Source organism: Otolemur garnettii, unplaced genomic scaffold, assembly GCF_000181295.1.
Source record: "Otolemur garnettii isolate 467f Iridium unplaced genomic scaffold, OtoGar3 scaffold00009, whole genome shotgun sequence".
NCBI lineage: Eukaryota > Metazoa > Chordata > Mammalia > Primates > Galagidae > Otolemur > Otolemur garnettii.
In genome coordinates, this window is record NW_003852404.1 from 7,485,178 (window position 1) to 7,508,149 (window position 22,972).

Below are 22,972 nucleotides of genomic sequence, written 5' to 3' on the forward strand. Positions count from 1 at the left end.
CCTTCATTTGACCCACAAGGACAGTCAGGCCCAGAGAGTTAGGGAACTTGTTCAAAGTGACACAGCAACTCAATGGCAGGTTGAACCCAGAACCCAGGATTATTACCCGTTGCCCCATACGGCCTTGCTGGGGTGCCAGGCCTGCGTGCTGGGGTGGTGGGACCCAGACTGGCTCAACAGGACCTAGGAATGTGATCCTCTGAACCTTCGGGCACTCAGCCCTCCTGCAGTTGAGGCATTACTTTTATTTTATTTTATTTATTTTTTAATCATAAAATGTTTAAGCCAGGGGGATAGTTCAGAGGGTCACTTTGTTCATCCGGCCTTGGTTTAAATTGACAGATTGCAGCATGGCAGGGGAAGGGAACTACCAGTTATTGAGAGCCAACTATATCCTAAGCGCTTTAGAAAAGATCAGCCTTCTGTTGCACCTACTCTGTGGCTAGGGCTGTGCTGTGTGCTTGGGGGGGAGGGCGTGTTGTGTGTGATAAATGCCTGGCATTTATTAAGCACCTACAGTTGGCCAGACTCCAATATTCGATGTCCTACCTTTATGATTTCCATCTATTACAATTATCCCAAGGATAATAATAATAGACATTATTGAGCCCATTTTACAGATGAGAAAAGTAAGACTCAGAAAAGGAACAGAAAACCTTGCCTGAGGCCTCTCCCCTGAAAAGTGGTTGATGGGACAGTCATTTTAGTTATCTCACCTTCTTAGAGGGTCTTGGAACCTCCCCCCCCAAAATAATGTGCTCCCCAGCCAGCCCTGCCTTCTCCAGCCCGTGCTCTTAGCTACTGAGACAGGCTCAAGAACAGGGCTGTTTGCTTCTGAGCTAATTCCCAAGTGGGCTTGGTTGCTAGTCATCCCATCCCTCTTTCTGCACGAAGGGGGTTCCAATCCTGGGTGAGGCCCTCCTCTGGACAGTCCCAGGGGGCCTTGGCAGATAGTAACCAAAGCCCCTGGGATTGTGCTGAGTCCTGGCACGTGTCTGAGCACACATTCACAGAGTCTCCCGGCTGTCTGGGATGACTGTCCCTGAGGAAACCTGATCCCACGGAGACAGGGACACATGAGGACATAGGCAGGAAGGGTAGGCGCCAGGGACCTGTCAAGGGAGGGGGATCCCACAAGGCTGACTCCGCCACCAAGGCAAGACTTCCCCCAGAGCAAGATAGACTTAGGACAGACAGCAAAATAAATGGCCCTCAGGAGGCAGGATAGACTCTTCCTCTCCACAAGACTACAAAGCTTGTGCTCAGAGAGAGCCCCAGGGATGAGACACCAAAGATTCTAAATACACCCATGAGCAATGACCGAGCCCATCCTTCTGAGGTTCTGAGGGTGTGCTTTCGCTTAACAAGTGTTTATTTAGCTAACCCTAAGTTCTGAGCAGATGCATTCCAAAATATCCCTTCTCCCTCTACTCCCACCTCCCCCAAAGGCATTAAAACAACTTGCCGTCAACTATCACTATCATTCTAACACCTAAAAAATAGGGCATAATCTCAGACAAAAAGATAAGTCATTTACTTTGCAAAAGCAAAGCTTTATGAAACACTTGTCCCATTGAGCTCATGTTTCCTGTTCCACCAGGGACCCTGGTGAAAATTTGGTTTCCCTGGGAAGCCTTGGTCAGTTTGTCCCTTCCAGGCGCCAGGAACCCTCAAGGCTGCCACCCTGAAGCATCTTTCAGAAGCAGCACGTGGAAGGCAGGGACACCTTGAATGTCCTAAGAGGCTGGGACTTCCCCCACCCCAAGACCTATGTGAGTCTGTCTTGTCCTTGTCCTATCCCGGGGAGCTCGCACTGAGCAGAAAGAGCCCTGGGGTCAGAGTAGACAGAAATAAATCTAAGCTCCTGCTTGGGCCCCTCCCACCACATTGTGACCTTGAGCAAGTCACATTATCCCCCAGAGCCTCAGTTTTTTCATCTGCACAATGGGCTGCACAGAGCACTCTTGGGTGGGGCTTCCAGGATTCAGTGGGATCGTGTGTGCCAAGGCACAGAGTGGGTGCTCAGCCTGTGTTCTCTTTTCTCCCTTCCTCTTGGGGTAGCCACATTTTCTCTCTGCCTGGGTGAAGTTAAAGAAACTTACTGTCCCTCAGTCTTCCTGCTGGGATTTGGGGACAAACCTGTGGTGCCCTTGACCAAATTAGATCCTGGGTCTTGGTCCTAATCTTGCCAAGGAGTTGCTGTGTGGCCTCACTTTTTCCAAGCTATAAAATGAGGGTTTTCAGCTAAATCCCTGAAGACCTTCAAGACCCTGCTTAGGGCTGATCTATGCACAAAACCTGCTCTGTTCAGGGGGAAAAGTGGGAGGCAGAGGGACGGAGGAACAGTCCCACCTTCCTCGCTGTGGTCCTGGCAGTGGGAGTGGCACACACATGTCAGGGTCTGGAGTCTTGAGAACTTTAGCATCAGCTTAAGGAGATAGCCCTGTGTCTCCTCCCCACAGCCTGGGGTACTTGCTCTGGTTGGCTGTGGAGGAGGGAGTCCTTCCTCCCACCACACCCAAGCCGCTTAGTAAGGCAAGAAGGCCAGGCACCCTGCCACCATCCAGGGGGCTAGCAGCCCGCCAAAATCTTTGTGCCTCTGGGTTACAGCTGAGGCCTCAGTATCTTGAGACTCAGGGCAGACTTCCTTGAACTCAATCCTAGTGACATTTCCCATTAAGAGCCACCTGACACCTTGGGGCTATTCTGGGGCTCTGAGGCAGGATCCAGAGCCTCCGAGAAATGTCGTCTGGAGCCCAGAGGCCTGAAACAGAAGTCCTGCCCCTCATTCCCCTGGACAAGGCAGAGCCATCTCAAGAGGGCAGTGCTGGGGGCAGGTCACAACAGCCCTACTGTCCTCCCCTGCAGCGCTTGGAGTCTAGCTGGACTGGACACTGGGAGACGTCTTGCAGGGGAGAAGTCCTAGGGACTTGTACCATGACAGCCTCTCAGGGAGGAGAGAGGGGGGAAGAGATCATTTCAGTTGCTATGGGGACAAGTCATGTCTCAGAAGAGAGAAATTCTGCAGCACTGGGGGAGGTTGGGAGAAGGGTGATAAGAGAGCCTAATTATGAAACGTCAAAATTTCACAACAGGAAGGCAATGAAACCTCTCTGAATTTAATAACCGGGAAATAGCAACAAGCGTATTATTTATTATGAGGGAGGCTGCCTTGGGCAGCTGAGAAGGGCTGGACAGGGAACTGCTGCTTTTCCTTAGAAGCAGTCAGTTACTGTTTTATTTGATATTTTTTACATTACGTACGAATAGTACGTTAACACATTTTTTGAATATAAGAAATTCATAATGACATAATGTGGCCCAAAGCACTTCACACTCCTCTCCTGTGACTCACGGGTTTAACATGCACTCCACCCTGGGGCATGGCATCACCTTATAGCCTAAAGGTGGATGTGGCCGCCTCCTCTGGGGGTGACCCTGGGGCAGCAGGTGTTAGGACTTTGCAGGCAGACATGGCCTGGGCAGTGGAGGGAGCAGCAAAGAGCAGAGACCTAGAGTCAGAGGCCCAATGAGGGGACCTGGCTCTGTGCGCTGGGGGAACCCCTGGTGGGTTTCCTGTCTGTATTGGGGGAGGGAGAGATAACGCCCCCACCCACCCCATGATTGAGAGGAGAACCTGACACTCTGTAGCTGCAGACTGAAGGGCCCATAGGGAAGAGATTGTTATCATGAGAAGCAAGCTGGGTCTGCAGTGGGAAGGGAAGCCAGCTCCCTGAAAGGCGGCATTCACTGGGGTGTGACTGGCTGGAAAGTTCAAGCTCTGGGAGCCAAAACCAATGTTGCTCCTGCAGCAGAGCCTTCAGCCTCTGTGATCTCTGTGATTGTTGCTGGTGGTACGACCTCCTTTTTCCTCTACAACCCTTATTCTGCACCAGCTTCCCAGAATCCCAGCCCATTTGCAAGCCAGCAACTTCTCTGAGCCTGGGTTTGCTCACCTGGGAAATGGGAGCGGTGCTCCTCATCTCCAGGATGGAGACTCCCTGTGAGCAGGCAGTGTGCCTATGGTCCCAGGGTCCAGAACACAATAGCGGCTCAAAAGTGATGTGAGAATGGGACTGGTGGGCAGAGTTTATAAATTACACCTACAGTGTCTAACATGGCAGGGCTGTGAGTTAGACCACACGTGGGGTCAGGAAGGAGTCAAGCCACAGGCAGAGGGAGGGCTTGAGTGTAATCCCGGGACTCAGTTGGGCTGAGCTGCCCTGGAGAAGGGTGATGTCAGTGTCCTTCCTCTGCCAGAACCTTCCTCCCACCCTCCTTCCAGAAAGGCAGGAGGCACGCCTACCAAGGGGACTGACCAGGAATGCCTTCATTCCCACCCGTGGTCCAAGTCATGCTCAGCATGGGACAAGCCCACTTGGGCAGCTCCAAGGGCCTGGAACTGACACATGTCATCTTTGTGATACTCCCAACAACACTCCCTACCTTGCCCTTTCAGTCTCTAACTCAGGGCAATTTTGCCTCCCCAGAACAATTTGACAGTATTTGGAGACATTTTTGGTCATCACAACTGGTGTGTGTGGGGGTGGTTATTGGCATCTAGTGGGTAGAGGCCGGAGATGATGGTAAGCATCCCACGATACACAGGGCGACCCCATAACAAAGAATTCCCTGGCTCAGCATTTGCCTACTATTGCAGTTCATGCACCTGCTGTAACTGGGAAGGGCCCTTTGTGAGAAGGGAGAAAACTGGGGCTCAGAGATGTTGTCTGACCTACCCGAAGTCACACAGCTAAGCAGAGAACCAGGGTTGGAATCCAACAGTGTCTGATGCTAAACTTTTTCACTTCCCTGTAGTCTCCACAAAGCCTCTCTATGGCAATCCTCTGAATGCTGAAGGTCCCTTCCCCAAGAAAAGGAATAAGTGGGAGCCTAGCCCTGGACCTTCTATCTGGAGCCCTGGACTCACAGGCATCCTCAGATTGAAAGGGGCTGCAGGCACAGTTTCCCACCCTCCGTCCTTGGAGGTAGAATCCAGACCATGGGAATTCTGGGAGAAGACACGCACACATGTGGTCGCATGTGTGCACACGCTATACACATGCCCAGGACAGACTTGGAAAGGCAGTTAGGGGACTGTGTGCTTGGAAATTTTCAAAATATGAGCTACATAAGGATCAGACCAACTACGTTGTATACCCCGGTTCTGCTAGCATCACCTGTGTGACTTTGGGCATGTGACTTCACCTGTCTGAACTGTGGCTCCCAGAACTGTGCAGCCAGGGTCATCCCCTCCCAGACACCCCCAGCCAGAACAATGAAGTCGTGGGACAGCCTGACCCACCTGGCAGCGCCTCTTAAAGCTACAAAGTTTGCACCATGTCCGCTGACGTTCTGCAGCAGCTAGTGGGAGGTCTAGGCCAGGACTTGGATAAGATGACCCTAGCAAGGCCCTTCCTTTCCAGTGAGCAAGTGAATGGGTGGGACTACCTTAACTCCTCAGGTCTTCCTCATGTGCACACCCCACCCTATTAGTCAGGTTCACCAACTCACCCATGTCTCTTGTCCCCAGAAATCTCCCTGGACGTGGACGCAGACCGGGATGGCGTGGTGGAGAAAAACAACCCAAAGAAGGTACCCAGCTGGCAGGACAGAGGCAGGGCAGACACTACCCTGAACTGGGGGCTTCCAAGGCCTGAGCGCCAGACTGGATCCTACAGGCAGCCATGGTCCCCTCCCCCCAAGCAGACAGCTCCAATTTCATAGACCAGGAGACTGAGGTCCAAGACAGGCCCCCAGACACACAGCATGCCCACGACAGAGCCCACCCGGGAGCCCAGCCTCATAGAGAGAGCTACAGAGCAAGCAGGTTCCTGAGTCTCAGTTTCCCTGTCCATGGGAAGGGAAAGAATAAATGTGCCTGAGAAAGAACTATCAGAAAGCGTAAATGTGCCCGCAACAGAGAAAGTGCCGTGAAGGCTTTTGTTCTTATTATTCTGCATTTTCTTTTAAAACTGAGGCAGCAGGGAGAGACCCTCAGATGGTTACTTTCATGATTTTTGCTTCAAGGCACATCAGTATCTGTGATGGTGCCTGCACAGCCCCTCTCCTCTTCCTTTTTTTTTTTTTTTTTTTTTTTTTTTTTGAGACACAGTCTCATTCTGCGACCTTCAGTTAGAGCGCCATGTCATCATAGCTCACAGTAACCTCAAAGTCTTGGGCTTGAGCAATTCACTTATCTCAGCCTCCCAAGTAGCTGGGACTACAGGTGTGCACCACTATGCCTGGCTAGTTTTTTCTATTTTTAGCAGAGACAGAGTCTCATTCTTTCTCAGGCTGACCTGGAACCCCTGAGCTCAGGCAATCCACCCTCTCGCTTCCCTGAGTGCTGGGATTGCAGGCGTGAGTCACCGCGCTGGCCTCCCTCTCCTGTTTCTCTTCCTTCCTGCATTCATCCATTCGTTCATTTATTTATTTACTTACCATCTTTTGTCTTGCATTCCACACACCCATTTGCTCCCCCACAAAGGACCATTTTGGTGGGCTTAATGTGTCTATTTCTGTTCTTAGAATTCTTGGGAAACATCTGGTGTGGTTGGTGTGTGTCTATTTTTAATTTGCCCAGATAGTGAACATGGTGTTCTCAATATCATTCTGTTTCATGTTTTTTCCTCAATTCAGTTTTTAAGCTCCATCAGTTTTGGTTTTTATTTTTGTTAGTTTGGTTTTTGACTCAGAGTCTCACTCTTTTGCCCTGGGTTGAATGCCGTGGCAGCATAGCTCACAGCAACCTCAAACTGCTAGCTCAAGGAATCCTCCTGCTACAGCCTCCCAAGTAGCTGGGACTACATACTACGATGCCCGACTAATTTTTCTATTTTTAGTAGAGATGAGGTCTCCATCTTGCTCAGGCTGGTCTTGAACTCCTGAGCTCAAGCAATCCACCTGCCTCAGCCTCCCAGAGTGCTGGGATTACAGGTGTGAGCCACCACACCTGGCCAGCTCCATCAGTTCTGCTTTGCACGCATCTAGGCTGTGGCTTCTAACCACTTGCTATTTTCTGCCCTTTGTTTCATGTAAATTTTTGCCATATTTTTGGTCATATACGTATATGACTCCATTACAACACTCTAAAGCCTAGGTTAAAATGAATACAGTCCAATGAGAAGGCAGGGGCAGGCTGCTCAGCTGCAGGTGGGGTCGGGGTTCTCAGGCCTATTGGGGAGCCCATTCTTTCAGGCTTTGGAGTAGGGCTCTGCCTCAGCTCCAGGTCAGCTCCCGCACACACCATGCCCTGTCTCTATGGCCAAGGCATGCGGCAGTGGACTCCCTAGAGGCCTCTGAGGCCCAGCAGCCCCGGGGAGAAGGCTCCCAACCTCCTCCACGGGGCTCTGAGATCTTGGCAAAGTCACACAATCCAGATGAGCTGGACCTCGACAGGAGTTTCTCCACTTGGGCCAATTAGGTTTTCACCTTTTCTTCATTCATCTCATCAACATTTGTTGAGCATCTTTTATATTCCAGGAGTAAGGCAGGCTGCGGGGATGCAGAAGAAATAAGAGGAAACACAGCTCCTGCCTTAGGGAGCCCACAGTCCACATTAAATAAAGGATGACGTGGGCAGCTGTGTCACCATAATCACCCTGAGTCCTCCCAAAAAGGAGGTACACACAGGTGTGTACTTGGGGGAGCTACACTGTTCTAGACAATCAGAAGGGCTTCCAGGAAGAAGGGACGAGCACGCTGTGATCAAGGAGGAGGCAAGCTGGCCAGGTGGAAAGAGGCAGGATGGTGTTCCAGGTGGAGGGACCTGCATAGGCAAAGGCCCAGGAGCTTGGGTCTTTGTGGAGCAGAAAGGTACCAGGCTGGCAGAGCGCCATAAACAGGGTAGAGGGAGGTAGACAGGTGGGTAGGCCTTGCCAGGCCTTGTAGGCCACAGCGAGGAGTCGGGACTTCATCCTAAGTCACCCAGGAGCTCCTGACGCCTCTGAGAGCATCATGATCTGGTCCGAGTTTGTTCTAACAGAGCTCTGGCTGCAGCACAGAAAGTGGAGCACCACGCGGGCCCCGTTTAGAGACTCAGAGCATGTCAAGCTGCCCTTTGATGCTACACTGATCCTCTGTGGGCATCAATCTTGAGATTCACATTTTCCAGGTCACAGCTGCCCCAGTAGGTGGTGGCTACTCTTTGTCCTCACCCTGGGCTGTGTGTCCTGCAGGGTCAGTACTAGGATAAAAAAGCAGCCACTAACCTCTCTTCCTGTCACTCAGGGATCCTGGACCTGGGGCCCCGAGGGCCAGGGGGCCATCCTGCTGGTGAACTGTGACCGAGAAACACCCTGGTTGCCCAAAGAGGACTGCAGTGATGACAAAGTCTACAGCAAGGAAGGTGCTGGCGGGGGAGGCAGTGGAACGATCCCTGCCAATCTGGGTCTGGGCCAAGGGTGAGGCCAGCGTGAACTTGAGACCCCTGGGATGGTAGGCTCAAATACCCTCTCTTGCTCAAAGCAGAAGACAAAACTGTAAATACAGTCCAATTAGAACTATATATATTTTTTTAAGTTACCCACATATGTAGGAAGGACCAGAAAGAAATTCTCAAAAGGTTAATAGGAAGTAGTCTCCAGCGTTGGAGATGAGAACTTGGTTTTTTTTATTCTCCTTTATACTTTTCTGTAGTTTTCATAATACACATCTGTGGGGATTTCTTTTCCCTAATTGTAAAAGTGAAAGGCAGCAGTAAGCCAGGGTCCGCACGACAGGTCTAACTTCCCGCATGTCTGCCTGCAGACCTCAAGGACATGTCCCAGATGATCCTGCGGACCAAAGGCCCCGACCGCCTCCCCGCTGGATACCAGATAACACTCTACATCTCCATGTCGGACTCGGACAAAGTGGGCGTATTCTACGTGGAGAGTGAGTGACCCCAGCCCAGCCTTCCGAGGCCGCCTACCCACCTCCCCTTAGCAGTTGCCTATTCCTGCAGGCACAGATGCTAAAGATAGCAGGATAGGATTCAGGTTAGTTGTAACCAGGAGATGCTGCTGTCCGTGAAGTCTCCACAGGGCTCCATCTTTCCTCCTCTCAAAGGAGTCCACAGGGACGTGGTCTATGTAGAACCCAGGGGCCCCTCTTCCTGATGAACCAGGAGATGAAGGGCATTTCAGCTGCCCTACGTCCAGCATCACGTGGCCTCTGTGAAGCCTGAGACAGGGCCCACACCCCCTGTAAGTGTTTTCTGCCATCTTTAATTTTTATAGAAGATGCTTCAAGAGTTGATCCCTTGTTCCCCTTGATGGCGACAGGGTCTCCTGGGACCCTGCCGTATAGGGTCTCATTCTTTCTATGACTATGTGTTGAGCCCCTCAGGGCCAGGCGCTGATGTCAGCACTGAGATCTCTGTAGTGAACACAACAATCACATCATGACCTCGAGGAGTTGTCCGTCTAGCCTGAGAGACGTAATCAATAGCACAAAGGGAGAAAGCGAAATAGGGACCAGGTAACAGAGATGGCAGAACAGAGGTGCCACTGGATGGGTGGTCCAGAAAGGCCTCATAAGGAGGTGGCATTTGAGCTGAGTCTGAAACAAACAGGAAGAAGGAACCAGTACTGCGAACTGAGAGAGGAGTTCTAAACAGAGGGCTTGGTGCCTACAGAGCACAGAGAGAGGGGTAGTTTGGAGTGTTGTGTAGAAAGAAGACCAGAAAGTAGGGGGATGTCGGCAGCCAAGGTCAGTGAGCCAGGCCAGGGGCCAGAGCATGCAGACAGGCCTTGGACTTTATTCTGAGTGCAATGGAAAGCCATTAGAGGGTTTTAGCTCGGGCCTGCCAAGGTTTGATTTATGTATCAAAAAAGCTCCCTCAGCAAAACAGGCAGCTTTGCAATTTGCCACAGTGCAGGGGGCACAGCGATGGGGGTGTCCAGGAACACTGGCCTAGCCCTGGGCCCATCTTTGAATAGGGCAGTCACCATGAGAAGTGGGTCATGGGAGCCCTGGACCCTCAACTCAGGGAGCAATTTAGCCAGGACAGCAGTGGACAGCAGCCACCCAATGCCAGCTCTCCTTCTGATCCACCCTCAGCTACAAGCAGTGACCTTGCCCAGGTTGGAATGTCCTCAAAGTCAGGCTGGCTTTACTGCCCCAGGGGGTCAGAGATGTTGATATTTACACCATCCAGCCCAGGTTTGCCGTGGGGACTGAGGTCACCAGCAGGGGGTTAGGAGGGGAGCAGGCAGGACCTCAGCCTGGTCTTCTTCATCTGTGTGTTGTGGCACAAGACCCAATGCTAATAGTGCTATCTGGGTGTTGTCTGGAGGTTTCTTCTTTTTATTAATGGTTGCAGACTCTGGTCTGGTTCCATCACATCTGTCCCCCTCACTTGCCATCTGAGACGAATCCTGAGCAGACCAGAAAAAAGAGGAACTCCTTCTGCAAGGGTTTCGAGAATTGGCCTCAGAATCTGCCTCATCTGGGGCTGCCCATCCTGTGGGGAGCGGCCGTTACTGAGACAGTGGTGACCCAGAATAGTCAGTTTCCCACAAAGGCAGACTCCTAGATGAAGACTAGCCACGCAGATACAAACAGGAAGACAGATCATTGATCTGCGGCACAATTTCCTTTTCTTACACGCAAACATTTTGAGAATTTGTCAAATTCCAAGTACACCAGTGAATGACAACACAATGTGTTACCTGAACACCTGTGTCCTGATAGGGGCAGGCCAGCTCTCCCCAGTGGCAGGATTGGAGACTCAGGGACCCCAAGAGGAGGGTCTGGAGTCAGGAAGGTTCAGATCATGGGTTCAGGCAAGTCTCCCCACTAGCCCTGGCCTTGGGGTCCTCGTCTGTGAAGTGGCCTGGGATTAAAGAAACTGTCCCAGGTAGCAATAGGGATTACTGAGGAACGTGTGCCAGGCACTAGCTGCAATAGATAGCCTTCAGAAAGTTCTCTATAAATGGCAGTTGGCATTGTCATGGTGACATTAATTACAAGGACTGGAGTGGAAAGAAGACCTGTGTTCCAGCCTCAGCACTGGGGTCTTACCTCTACCGATAGGATATGGAGAGCAACTTGTTCCAGTTTACCCAGAACTTCTGGTTTTGCCACTGAAAGTTCCTCATGCCAGGAAACCCCTCAATCCCAGGCAAACCAAGACAGTTGGTCACAGTGTCAAGGAGTCTCCTTGGGAAGTAGAATCATTCCAAAGTAACTCAATGCATTATACCAAACCATGCCATGTGCCAGCCAGCAGGGGCCAAGGCCTAGGGCTGAGGGGAGGTCACGATGGCTGGTGGGCCCAGTCCAAGGCATCAGTGCCATTCAATAGAGGGCCATTGTCAGCTCCTGCAGGCAGAGCCAGCCATGCTCAGAGCAGGGTCTTCACTGAGCTGGGGACAGAGGCAGGACAGGGGTGGGAGAAGGAGATTCCTGAGGACAATGCCTGGATTGTTCCTACCAAGAAACCAATCTGCCTGGAGCTGGCCCAAACTTCCAGAAAGAGGCCCAGGATAGAGACACATTGTGAATCACAGGCCACACTGGGAGGGAAAGAGCGCTGGCCGGCAGATGGATCAGAATGTGTCTTCCAACCCAACCCTGGCCAGATCCCCACTCCTGCCGCCAGCCCTGATGGAGCCCCGTAGCTGTCCCACCCCTGGGGAAGCTTTGGCTTTGCTGCTTCTGGGGAAACAAGTTGGTTTCTAGACCTGACATCTCTCCCTCAGCTTCAGTTCAAGTGCAACCTGGCACATGTGGGTGTGGGAGGGCTGAAGTTCCTAGACATCAGGTCCATCCGATCCACTCAGCGACTGGGCACATGCTGCTGTTTCTGGGTGAACAGAACCCCACTTTCCATTCCTTAGGACTTCAGTGTCTAAGTTTTCCCACCTCATTTCTTAGACACCTCCCCTACTCTAACCCACCACCACAAGGGAGGATGAGGTGAGATGTTATTTCTTTACCTTCTGTTCAGAATGTTGAATGAAAAAGGCCTGAATTTTGTAGTAAGGAGAGTGCTACTCATTCTCAGATTCTCATATTCACAATACCAACAGGTCTCAGCAGTGTCACCAATGGTTACCTGTGATTACCAAGGTTACTGAAGTTATTGAGGCTGTTCTGTTGGCAATGACCTGGTAGCATTAACTATTATTATCCCCCATTTAACAGATCAGTAAACTGAGGCTCAGGAAGATTAAGTAAAATCCCTGAGGTATTCACTCAGGGAATGCATTTGCTCATTCATTCTCATAAAGCCAACGCAGTACTTGAACCAAGGTCTCTCTGACATTGAAAGTCATAACCACTAAAGTAACCGCCCTTAGTGAGATGTCTAACCAGGGTCTAGCTGAGCACATCATTCTACAGGGCGAGCCATTCCAACCCTAGGCTTTCATCCATTCATTTCGTAAGTTTTAAGCAAGCACCTTGTCTATGCCAGGACTGTTCCGGTTACATGTTCCCACCCTTGGGCAACTGATCATTAACTATTATCTTTGTTGTTGTAAGCACTAAGCGGAGCTTGATTCTTCCAGCTCTACAGGGCATAAAGAAACTCCTTCTGGAACTGCATAGGGTCCTACCTCCATGCCTTTGCCAAAGCAAGTATCTCCCCTTCCCAGTGCACCCGTCTCTGCCACCCTACAAGAGCATTTCAGAGTTTCAAGGCTGCTTCCTCTGCCCCACGCTTTCTACCCCTCCTTCCCCCCTACCCTGAGTAACCAGACGGGGTCTTACCCGGAGCTGCCTCAGCTGATGTTAAACACTTCCCACATCGGCTCTATCTTATCATCAGCCACGCACTGCTGGGAGGAGGTGCTGCATCTCAGCTACCTCTGTCTCCCTCCAGGGCCCTTGCCCATGCTGGTCACAGAATAGCAATTCAGTTCATCGAGAAATCAGCGTGAAAATTCCCTGTCATCCTCTCCTATAAGGAGTGGTCCCAGAGCCACTGGTTCATTCGGTAGACATTTATTGAACATGACCGTGTCCTGAGCAGACCCTGGGCCTCCTGGGCCTATCTCTGCCCTGGCATAGGTCACCCCCGTGGTTATCAAGGCTGTACTATGGGAGGACAGGGGGTTGTGGCAGCTCCCTGGCTTGGTCTCTGGGGATCCAGACAGGATTACCGAAAGTGACACAAATTGAGGCCTGAAGGAAGGAGGGACACGACCGTCCAAGCAGAGGGAGCAGCACATGGTGAGCTGGGTGATCTCAGTGGGGCAGAGGCAGTGGAGAAAACTGCCTTTCCCCCCAGCCACACAGGTGGACAGCCAGAGACGCGTGCCTTTGTCTTTACACCAATGCACCTTCTGTTATGGGCAGGGGGGTCTGGGGTACAAATGAGTACATTTTACACAAGGGATTGGATCTCAGAATTCAGAATTGAACGTAAATTTGAGTCCCAGCTCAGCCACGTACTCCCTATTGAACTAGTCATTCCTCCTTTCTGAAACTTGGTTTCCTCATCTGTGAAATGGGAACCATAATATCCTTCCCCAGCCTCACTAGCTCCTCAGTTCCATCCGCTAGCATTTCCCACAGCCTTCCATGAAAGAGCTTACTCATTTTATAGATGAGGAAGCCAGAAGCCAGAGAGGGCAACTGGTGGCAGTGCCAGGACGATGACAATGGCAGGGCCACGGCCATTCTGGGGGCATTTTCTGCTTGTGCTTTTCTCTCTGTGTCTAGAGGACGAGTCACTCTGCCCTCTTGTCCATGTCACCAGTCTCACCCCACTGAGCTCTTCCCCATGGGGTTGGGGGCAGGGACCTGACGTCAGTCTTTTTCCCCCAGACCCATTCTTTGGCCAGCGCTACATCCACATCCTGGGCCGGCGGAAGCTCCACCACCTGGTCAAGTACACAGGCGGCTCCGCAGAGCTGCTGTTCTTCGTGGAAGGCCTCCGCTTCCCCGATGAGGGCTTTTCAGGCCTGGTGTCCATCCACGTCAGCCTGCTCGAGTATATGGCCCAGGTGAGGGCTCCAGGCCTCCTGGGGGCCAGGGTGGGGCCAGGGTGGTGCCACTCTCAGGACTCCATGCTGTGCTCCACTCCCCTCTAAGCGCCAAGGTGGAGAGCCCAGGCTGGGAGACCTCAATGCCCCCTCAGCCCACACAGCTGCCAAGGTCCTCTGAGCTGTGCTCTTGGCATCCTCCTCCTCACTGCACCTGCTCCCCTATGTCTGGGCCCTGGTCTGCCCTGCACCATGCCCAGTTCCAAGGCACAGAGTCCCCATGGTTAGCCCAAGGCTCTAACTAAGACACACGTGTTAGACTTGTTGACCACCTACTCTGCGCCCCCTTCTCCCTCCTCCCTACCTACTCCTCACCCCAACTGCGGGTTATACCAACTCTGACCACAGGCTGAACCTCAAATCCTGGTTTCCAGATGTGTCCTACCCTGTAGCCAGACATCTCAGCCCGCTTTGCTCTTGCTTTGGGGGGAGCTGGATGAAGAGTAGAGCCCCTGTCCCTCTAGAGAAGCCCCCAATGCTGAGGGTGTGCCCTGCAGATGAGAATCTCTCATCACAAAGACCTTTCACTCTCCCCGCCCCCCAGACTCCAGGCTCCCAGGCCCACCCTGTTTCACTTAGAAAAAGGATCTCGCAGACAGGGCCTAGCTGCTCTCCCAGATCCGGGAGCTCCTCCCCATCTTTACCCCTGGTCCACTTCAGGACAGGACACAATGAGTTCTGTAGAAGGGTGACATTGTGTCTAGCTCAGACTTATAAGAACGGGCTCTGTAATCAGACCGCCTAGGTCTGAATTTTGGTTTAACCACCATGAGACTTTGGGCCAGTGGATTAACCTCCTTGTGCCTTAGTTTCCCCATCGCAAAACAGAAAAGACCAAAGTATCTACCGCGTGGAGTGGTCATGAGTGTGCAAACGTGCAAAGTCCTCACTCACAAAAATACCCCCATGCTCCCTGGGAAGGGGAAAAGGCAAAAAAGGCAATGCCATCAGGATGGGGGGCGGGAAAGGGACTTTTCCTGATTCCTCTATGCCCAGGGAAGCCTGGCTCCCAGGATCTCTCAGACAGGCCCTTCCAGCAGGCACCAGCAGAGACTCACAGACAGACAGGGCAAGAAAGGCAGCTGTGCCCTCAGCCCCATGCCCCATCCTCCCTCCAGGGAAGGGCCCATTTCCTATAGCTTTTCAAGGCCAGCCTCACAAAGGAACCCGAGAATCATGCCTCCTTTTCTCTCCCACTTCTTAAAGAACGGTTTGGACATAGCAAAATTGATCTCAAACAAATGCTTACATGTAGGAAGGGGAAGGTAGTCAGAGGGAAAGAGAGGAGCGCCTGGGGTTGGCTTGGCCGCCATGTGGGCTGACTTCAGGAGGACTTTGAAGGGGAAGATAGGACAGTGGCTGAGTGTGAGTTCAGAGGCTGGACCTCTCACATGTAAAGCCCAATCCTGCCAGTTACTAACCATGTGACCTTGGACAATTCCTTAACAGTTCCGTGACTCAGTTTCCTCATCTGAAAGTGAGGATTAGAAAAGCATCTACCGGCTTGGCGCCTATGGCTCAAGCGGCTAAGGTGCCAGCCACATACACCCAAGGTGGCGGGTTTGAATCCCCAGCCTGGGCCCGCCAAACAACAATGATGGCTGCAACTAAAAAATGGCTGGGCGTCGTGGCGGGCGCCTGTGGTCCCAGCTACTTGGGAGGCTGAGTCAGGAGACTCACTTGAGCCCAGGAGGTGGAGATTGCTGTGAGCTGTGATGCCATGGCACTCTACCCAGGGGGATAGCTTGAGGCTCCATCTCAAAAAAAAAAAAGAAAAAGAAAAAAGAAAAGCATCTACCTCCTGGGGTAGTTATAAGGCAGAAACGAACTGGTACCTATGAAAATTCTTAGCACAGGATGGTGCCTGTGGCTCAAGGAGTAGGGCGCCAGCCCTATATACCAGAGGTGGTGGGTTCAAACCCGGCCCTGGCCAAAAACTACAAAAAAAAAAAAAATTCATAGTACAGGGCCTGGCACACAGTTCGTGCTCAGGAAATATACTATGGTCATCAGTGTCACCTGCTTTGGGAGACAGGAGGAGAAAACACCCTGAGGAGACTTTTTCATCCTCTCTTCTCCCCCCCCCCAGGACATTCCCCTGACACCCATCTTCACAGACACCGTGGTATTCCGGATCGCTCCGTGGATCATGACCCCCAACATCCTGCCTCCTGTGTCAGTGTTCGTGTGCTGGTAAGTGGTGGCCGCGGCCCAGAGAGGCAGCTGGGGGCTTCAGGGTCACGTGGATCTGAGCTCAGTTCCAGGCTCCATCACTTACCATGGGTGTGACCTTGAGCACTTGGCCTCTGTGTCTCACTTTCTCATAGGGTCACTGCGAGGATTAAATGAGATGGAAAGGCAAAGCATTGATCCAGTGTCCCGGCACAGACACGCACTCTAAAAACAGTAACCGCCATCTCTTTCCTCTTGCTTAACTCCCTACTGTGCAGTTGGGAACTTGCTGTGCAGCAGACACTCAATTCATCTTACTCCTTAAGAAAACTTTTATTGAACACCTATTAAGAGCTAGATTCACAGAAGGATGAGAAGCCAGGGACAGAAGTGGCTGCAGGTAGATGACTGGGAGCCCTGAAAGGAACCCCCAACGTCTGTGGGCCCATACCATCTTCATGCCAGGCATAGCTCTTTTGTGGAAATCTGGGGGTTCAGAGATGTAAGGCTTTGAGACATGTGGGGGGGACAGCTCCCCCCTCATTTTATTTATTCATGACCTTGACACCTACCACATGAGTGGGTTAGCATCCTGGGCCCTCAGTTCTAGCAGCTTTTACAAAAGTGACCATGAACACAGATGTGGCCTCATCTGCCCGGAGTTGCCAGCTGCTGTCACCACCAGGGCAGGGCCTTTGTCCCCCCTCACCCTCCCTCCTGGCCTCCTCCTCTTCCCCCAACTTCTCAGCATGAAGGATAATTACCTGTTCCTGAAAGAAGTGAAGAACCTGGTGGAAAAAACCAACTGTGAGCTGAAGGTCTGCTTCCAGTACATCAACCGAGGCGACCGCTGGATCCAGGTGAGGAGCCCACGCCCTGGCTGGGAAGGACGTGGCCTGGGGATCAGGCTACAAGAGCTGGCCTAGAGTAAACCACCCGGCACCCAGCAGCCCCATGAATGGGATTTCTTCTGCCAGCTCATATGCGCACACATACCTGGGGACACAGTGGCAATTCAATGCAATGTTGCTTCTCGTAGTCACCAAAGACTGTACAACAAAAATGCCCATCCCTGGGGGAGGGGACAGGGTGACAGCCTTCCTGTGGAATTCTGTGCAATAGCTAAAAAGAACAAAGCCAGTCTATAAATATGGATACAGAACACTCATCAAGTTGAGTTGTTACTTGAAGGAAAATACAGTCGAACCTCCATCGTTGACCACCTCCTAAAGTTGACTTAATTGTCATAGACTAGACATGCACCACATGTATGTATCAATACAGCAGGCCTAGTTCCTTCTGCTGACCACTTCTGTACGTTGGGTGGTCACCTTACAGAGGTTCTACTGTATATTCTGGATGCTGCCATTTATGTATTTTTAAATCGGGTCCCAAATCTGTAAGAAATGTGCTTGTGATACGCTGAGACGGCCTGCGGAGAGGCGTGCTGCCATCTTTAGCTGGCAGGGAGGAGGATGGGGGACCTCGAGACAGGGTGTGAGGGGGACTTACTGTTCCCTCCGTTCACTTTTGTGCTTTTTAAGTCGTCCGCCCTGGCCACAGATCTGTTTGTCCCAACCCCTCCCCGCACGCCCCCCCCAGCCTGACTGCAATTCATGGGCTCCCCTGACAGCTCTCCTTGGTATCCCCACAGGATGAAATTGAGTTTGGATACATCGAGGCCCCCCACAAAGGCTTTCCCGTGGTGCTGGACTCCCCCCGAGATGGCAGTCTGAAGGATTTCCCTGTGAAGCAGCTCCTGGTGAGAAGCTGAGGGCCATTTGGGGTGGGGCATGATCCTGGGAACTCTTACAAGGCTTTGTGGTCAGGGAGACCTTGGGCCCCCGCTCCTTGACAAATTAGTCTGCTGCCCAGGGCCTCTGTTTCCTCATCTGCAAAATGGGTCTGTTGGGATAGCACCTCTGACATCCTTTCCTGCTCTGATAACTGATGCTTTTACAAAACGTGGAGTTTTCTCTCGGGAAAGGGGAACTTGGAGAGATAGAATGAGACCTGGTTCCAGAGGCCCTGCTTGGTGGCTCACACCTTGTAATCCCAGTACTTTGGGAGGCCAAGGTGGGACAGTCGCTTGAAGCCAGGAGTTTGAGACCAGCCTCAGCAACAGCTTCAGCAATCCTGTGTCTTTAAAATAAAATAAAATAAAAATTATTTTAATTAGCTAGGTGTGGCAGCAAGACCCTGTCTCTAAAATAAAGAAAGAAAGAAAGAAAGTGTGGGGAGGGACAGAGGCCCTGAGATCTGCTGTTGTCCCGCCCCTCTAAGTTGCAGCAAGTTTCAAAGAGGAAAAATATAGTTATGCAACAGCCAAAAATCATGCTTCCAACTTCCAAGCCCACCAAGCCCTTGAGGCTATGGTTTTCAGGGCATATAATTTTTTGTTTTAAAGCCATCTGACTCCAATTCCAGAGGCCATTCTCACTCTCCGTCTGTGCCATCCACAACCTGCTGGTGAGAACAGCACTCAAGTCGGTCTCGCTCTTGTCCTCACCCTTCTGCCCTAAACAGGTTGGAAGAGACTTGGACAGAGCATGCCACAGAGACTGGGGTAGGTCAGGGGACTTTTCCCAAGGTCTCACGCAGGACAGCCTCCCTGGTAGATGTCAGGGCTGCTCAGAGGTTATCTGTTGCCTGTTTCGCCCCTACTCTTAAGAATGTTCACTGACCTGGACCCCTCATCACGGGGAGATGAAAGAATTAGTGGCTTGAGCCTAAAGCTCTGGAATGTCAGCGGACCTGGCCTTGAGTCCTGATTCCACCCCTTAGCAGCAATGTGACCTTGGCAAGCAACTTAACCTCCATGAGCCTCAATTTGCTCATATGTAAAATGGGGGTAGAAATGGTATCAGTCTCACAGGATTTGTGAGAATTAAAAGCATTATATGTATAAGGCATCAGTGCTACGCCTGACACAATAATCATTATAAGCTGTCATTATGATCATCATTCTATAGCCCTGACACTGTCCTCAGTGAGCTTACTATCACGTTTTCCAATGCTAGAAAAGTCAAAACAGCAGCCAGTGGCAGGTGCCACAGGCATGATTACTGAGACCTCCTTGGGTTACCACCTGCCTTTAGTGTTCCGGGGCTGGCTGGTCCCAAGCCCTAGGCTGCATTATTCCAGAGACCGGCTTTGTGCTTCTTGCCTGCCCACCTGTGCAAAGCTGCTAAGCCCTGGCCACCCCAGTCTCAGCAAACTCCCACATTGCCAGCTGGGGCCCTCAGGCGAAAAAGCGCTAAGCCACAGCCATTACCCCATGGGGAACAGCTGCCCCCAGAGCCTCTCAGCTAAGCCAGGACAAGCCATATCCTCCCACTCCAGTGGACTTTTCTTAGGCACACTTAGTCTCAGCCCCAGTGCAGGCTCCCAAACAAGATCCTTACATTTTTAACCAAAATAGTATGGAAGACAACTTAAAATCCAGCAGGTAAATGGGGTTATGTCTCCTGTGCCAACTCCAGTTTGTTGGAGCTCTGTGCTGAGAAGGATTCGGATGCTACTTCTGGAGTCAGCAGGCAAGGATGGTCAGTTGGGAACAGGCTGGGACAGCAGGTATACGCATATCTGCTGTCCCTGCATGTCCTGGTGAGCATCAAGTAGGCCATAGTGACAAACAGCCCCCAAATAAGGATTCCATGTTGGCTGCTGGGTGGTCGTCTGTGGCTCTGCTTCCTCCTGCTGTCCTCAATCTAGAGCCCTAGGTTTCAGGAGCAGCCCCAGGCCGGGAAAGCCATCCTCCTAGCACAGGGAGGAAAAAGAGAGTTGGCAGACACACACAGTGGCTCTTGTGGCGCCTGCTCTTAACTGGCATGCATCCCCTCTGCTCATGTTTCATTAGCCAAACACGTCACCTGAGACCAAGCCTGACACTAGGCAAGGAAGTATATTCCTTTCACAGGGAGGTAGCAGAGCCATACAGCAATGGGTCAGCATACGAAACTCTCTGCAAAGCGGGCAACAGATCTCAGGGAGCAAAAGGACAATCCACCACACTGCCTCGGGTTACCAATCTGATGCCTCTGTTCTGGACGGGCAAACTGAGAGCCAGAGAAATTCAGAGATGAGTGGGAGTGTCCACAGCGCACAATGAGGACTAATCCTGAAATCACCCGTACTTATCTGTGTTTGCGAAATAGTTAGAGGAGCACCCAGAGATCCAGATGCCCACTCACACTCACACTCATACTTGTACACACCCTCGCTCATACCAAGATGCTCACAAACCCAGCCTCCCCCTGCCCTTTGATGGAGATAGGAAGCCCATGGGCCATCCCCCTGGAGACTTAAGTGCACACCGTGCCAGGCCAAAGGTGGTGAAAGGGTGACCCTGAGAGAGTGTCTGGCCGGAGCAAAGGACTCTGGCTGCAGAAGACTAATGGGTGGTGTGTACCCTCTGCCTAGGGCCCAGATTTCGGCTACGTGACCCGGGAGCCCCTCTTTGAGGCTGTCACCAGCCTTGATTCCTTTGGGAACCTGGAAGTCAGTCCCCCAGTGACCGTGAACGGCAAGACATACCCCCTTGGCCGGATCCTCATTGGAAGCAGCTTTCCTCTGTAAGAGAAGCCAGGGTCGGCTGGGGGCAGCGGGAGGGGGGAGATAACTGTTTCTCTTCAGCAGTGGCCTGAGTTGCTCATACACAGAGCCAGTGGCTGGGAGAATTACCCCCTCCCAGGACTGTCTGTTAAGATTCAGGCACACTTAGAAAGAAAAATAAGTTAGTCTGTATATCTTAGTGTAAATTAGGAACAAATATCTTCCCCAACTGGGAGGGTGTATGATGAGATTATAAACCAGGTGGAGAAGGGACAGAGGAGTCCAGGGAGAACTAATGACAGAGGATGAATGGGAGCACCAGCAAATCCTCAGGGGTGCCCTAACTTAAAAGAGGTGTGAGCAGGCATAGCCCTGCCCCAGATGCCTGAGTCCCTGGCTCCCTGGCGTGCCCATGATGCCCCTACTCCCTGCCCAGTTAACCTACCAGCCATTGAAAAGGTAGATTCATCCTTAACAGGGCAGTCACAGGAAGAGAGTGACTACCTCGGGTTCACAAAAGGGCTGCCAGGAACCTGCACATGGGTGTTCAGCCAGGATTTGCTTACCAATTCTCTCTGAGCCACATGAGCTGCTCTGCCTTCTGGGAGGAAGGCCACTGGCTCAGGCAGTGACTATTTGCCCCTCTCCCCTCCTTCCCTCTCCCCCTCCCACTCCCCTCCTTCCCACTTGATGGTCACTCATCCATTTAGCACCTATTTCCTGAGTACCAGCCAAGTGCCAGACCCTACGTTAGGCACAGGGTCCCAAAGAGGAAGCCTTCCAGTCCCTGCCTTCAAGGAGATGATGGCAGTCACAGGCATGCAAATAGACGCTGATGAGATGGAGGAGCGTGCAGCAAAAGAACAATCGTGCAGGGAGTCAGGGGAGCCCCCGGAGGGACCCTCCAATCCCTTTGGGGAGTTCAAGGAGGGTTCCTTAGAACAGTGCCAGATACTGTCCTAGGCTCTGGGGATATAGCAGTAACAGGACAAAGTCCCAGCTCTCTGGGAGTTTATAGTCAGGTAAGGGAAGTTTAGGAAATAAACAACAAAGCAGGTAAGTAAACAAGATAATTCCGAGTACTGACAAGTGCAAGGAAGAAGATCAATAGGGTAACGGCCGGGGTACCCGAGCTGTTATGTTTGGAGGAAGTGACTTTGGAGTTGAGGCTTGGATGTTGAAAAGAGGCAGCCATAAGAAGATCAGCAGGGAAGAGCATTCCAAACCCAGGGAACAGCAAGGCCAAAAGCTCTACAGTGGTGCAGCAGGAGGTCAGGGCAAACAGAGCAGGAGGAAGGGAGGTGAGGTGGGAGGGCCCGGCAGGGAAAGATCAGAGGGGAATTTGTTGGCCACCACAAGGACAGGTTCTGTTCTGAAGGTACTGGAGAGATTGGCGACCTTGCGGGGGTCGGGGGAGCGTCTTCTTGGAGGAAGGGCTTCCTGGAGGAGGTGTCTCTTAGACTGATTAAAGTGAATCAAAGTTAATGTAGCAAGGAGGCACATGGGCAGGGGCAAGTTTTGGAGTCATCCTGTGACCCTAGCCCCCCTGCAGCAGTCCAGGCAGGACCCCTGAGCACAGAAGGTAGCCTTCCTTATCACTGGTACCCCAGGGACAGATGGCCAAGCTCCACACCCTTCACATGGGCAGCAGCTGCAACTAATGCCTACCTGTTTCCCATTGGGCTCAGATGCCTTCCTGCCTACACCAGGGTCTCTACGCCCCGCTCAGGCTCCTTCCTGTGACTTCTCTGCTGGTGCTACCCTGGGTTCGGGCTGGGTTCCAGAGGCTGAACTCATCCTGCAGACCTCTGGTGAGGCAGGCAGGGTGGACAACTTCCTGAAGGGCTGCCTCCTTTCCAACCCTGCTGCAGGTCCGGTGGGCGACGGATGACCAAGGTGGTACGTGACTTCCTGCAGGCCCAGCAGGTGCAGGCGCCTGTGGAGCTCTACTCAGACTGGCTGACTGTGGGCCATGTGGACGAGTTCATGACCTTCGTGCCCATCCCAGGCACAAAGGTGAGCCAGCCCCAGGGGCTGGAGTAATCGCTTAGGGGAGCATCCATGTAATACCATACCTTGCCAGCAGGGGCGCTGGAGCTAGAGAAGCAGAACGGCAAGGGAAAAGGAAGAAGGAAGTAGGCTGAAGCTGGTTTACATGTAGTTGCAAACCAAATAAATCCAAATTATTAGCAATTAAACATGTAATCAATATAAAAATTATTAATGAGAGATTTTTATATTCCAAATCTTCAAAATCCAGTGAGTGGCCA

The 22,972-nt window shown here is 51.9% G+C and overlaps 1 protein-coding gene and 1 long non-coding RNA gene across 5 annotated transcripts in view; one reads left to right on the plus strand and one right to left on the minus strand.

Moving 5' to 3' along the window:
* PADI2 (peptidyl arginine deiminase 2) overlaps positions 1–22,972 on the plus strand; it is a 44,372-nt gene that overhangs the window by 14,122 nt on the left and 7,278 nt on the right. The window contains exons 4-12 of the mRNA XM_003783862.2: positions 5,534–5,595; positions 8,233–8,350; positions 8,752–8,877; positions 13,759–13,937; positions 16,066–16,169; positions 16,897–17,008; positions 17,803–17,910; positions 20,571–20,722; positions 22,574–22,718. Of these exons, the coding sequence (XP_003783910.1) occupies positions 5,534–5,595; positions 8,233–8,350; positions 8,752–8,877; positions 13,759–13,937; positions 16,066–16,169; positions 16,897–17,008; positions 17,803–17,910; positions 20,571–20,722; positions 22,574–22,718 (1,106 nt within the window). The remainder of the gene's footprint in view (positions 1–5,533; positions 5,596–8,232; positions 8,351–8,751; positions 8,878–13,758; positions 13,938–16,065; positions 16,170–16,896; positions 17,009–17,802; positions 17,911–20,570; positions 20,723–22,573; positions 22,719–22,972) is intronic.
* LOC111723230 lies at positions 15,425–22,593 on the minus strand. 4 transcript variants are annotated; one of them, XR_002771817.1, is made up of 4 exons: positions 17,145–17,392; positions 16,913–17,028; positions 16,255–16,308; positions 15,425–15,447 (listed from the first exon to the last, which is right to left on the minus strand). It is a non-coding gene; the product is annotated as an uncharacterized LOC111723230 (long non-coding RNA). The 4 variants fall into 4 exon arrangements; XR_002771815.1 differs by lacking the exon at positions 15,425–15,447 and adding an exon at positions 22,371–22,593 and having other exon boundaries at positions 16,158–16,308; positions 17,145–17,270; XR_002771816.1 differs by lacking the exon at positions 15,425–15,447 and adding an exon at positions 18,195–18,229 and having other exon boundaries at positions 16,158–16,308; positions 17,145–17,270.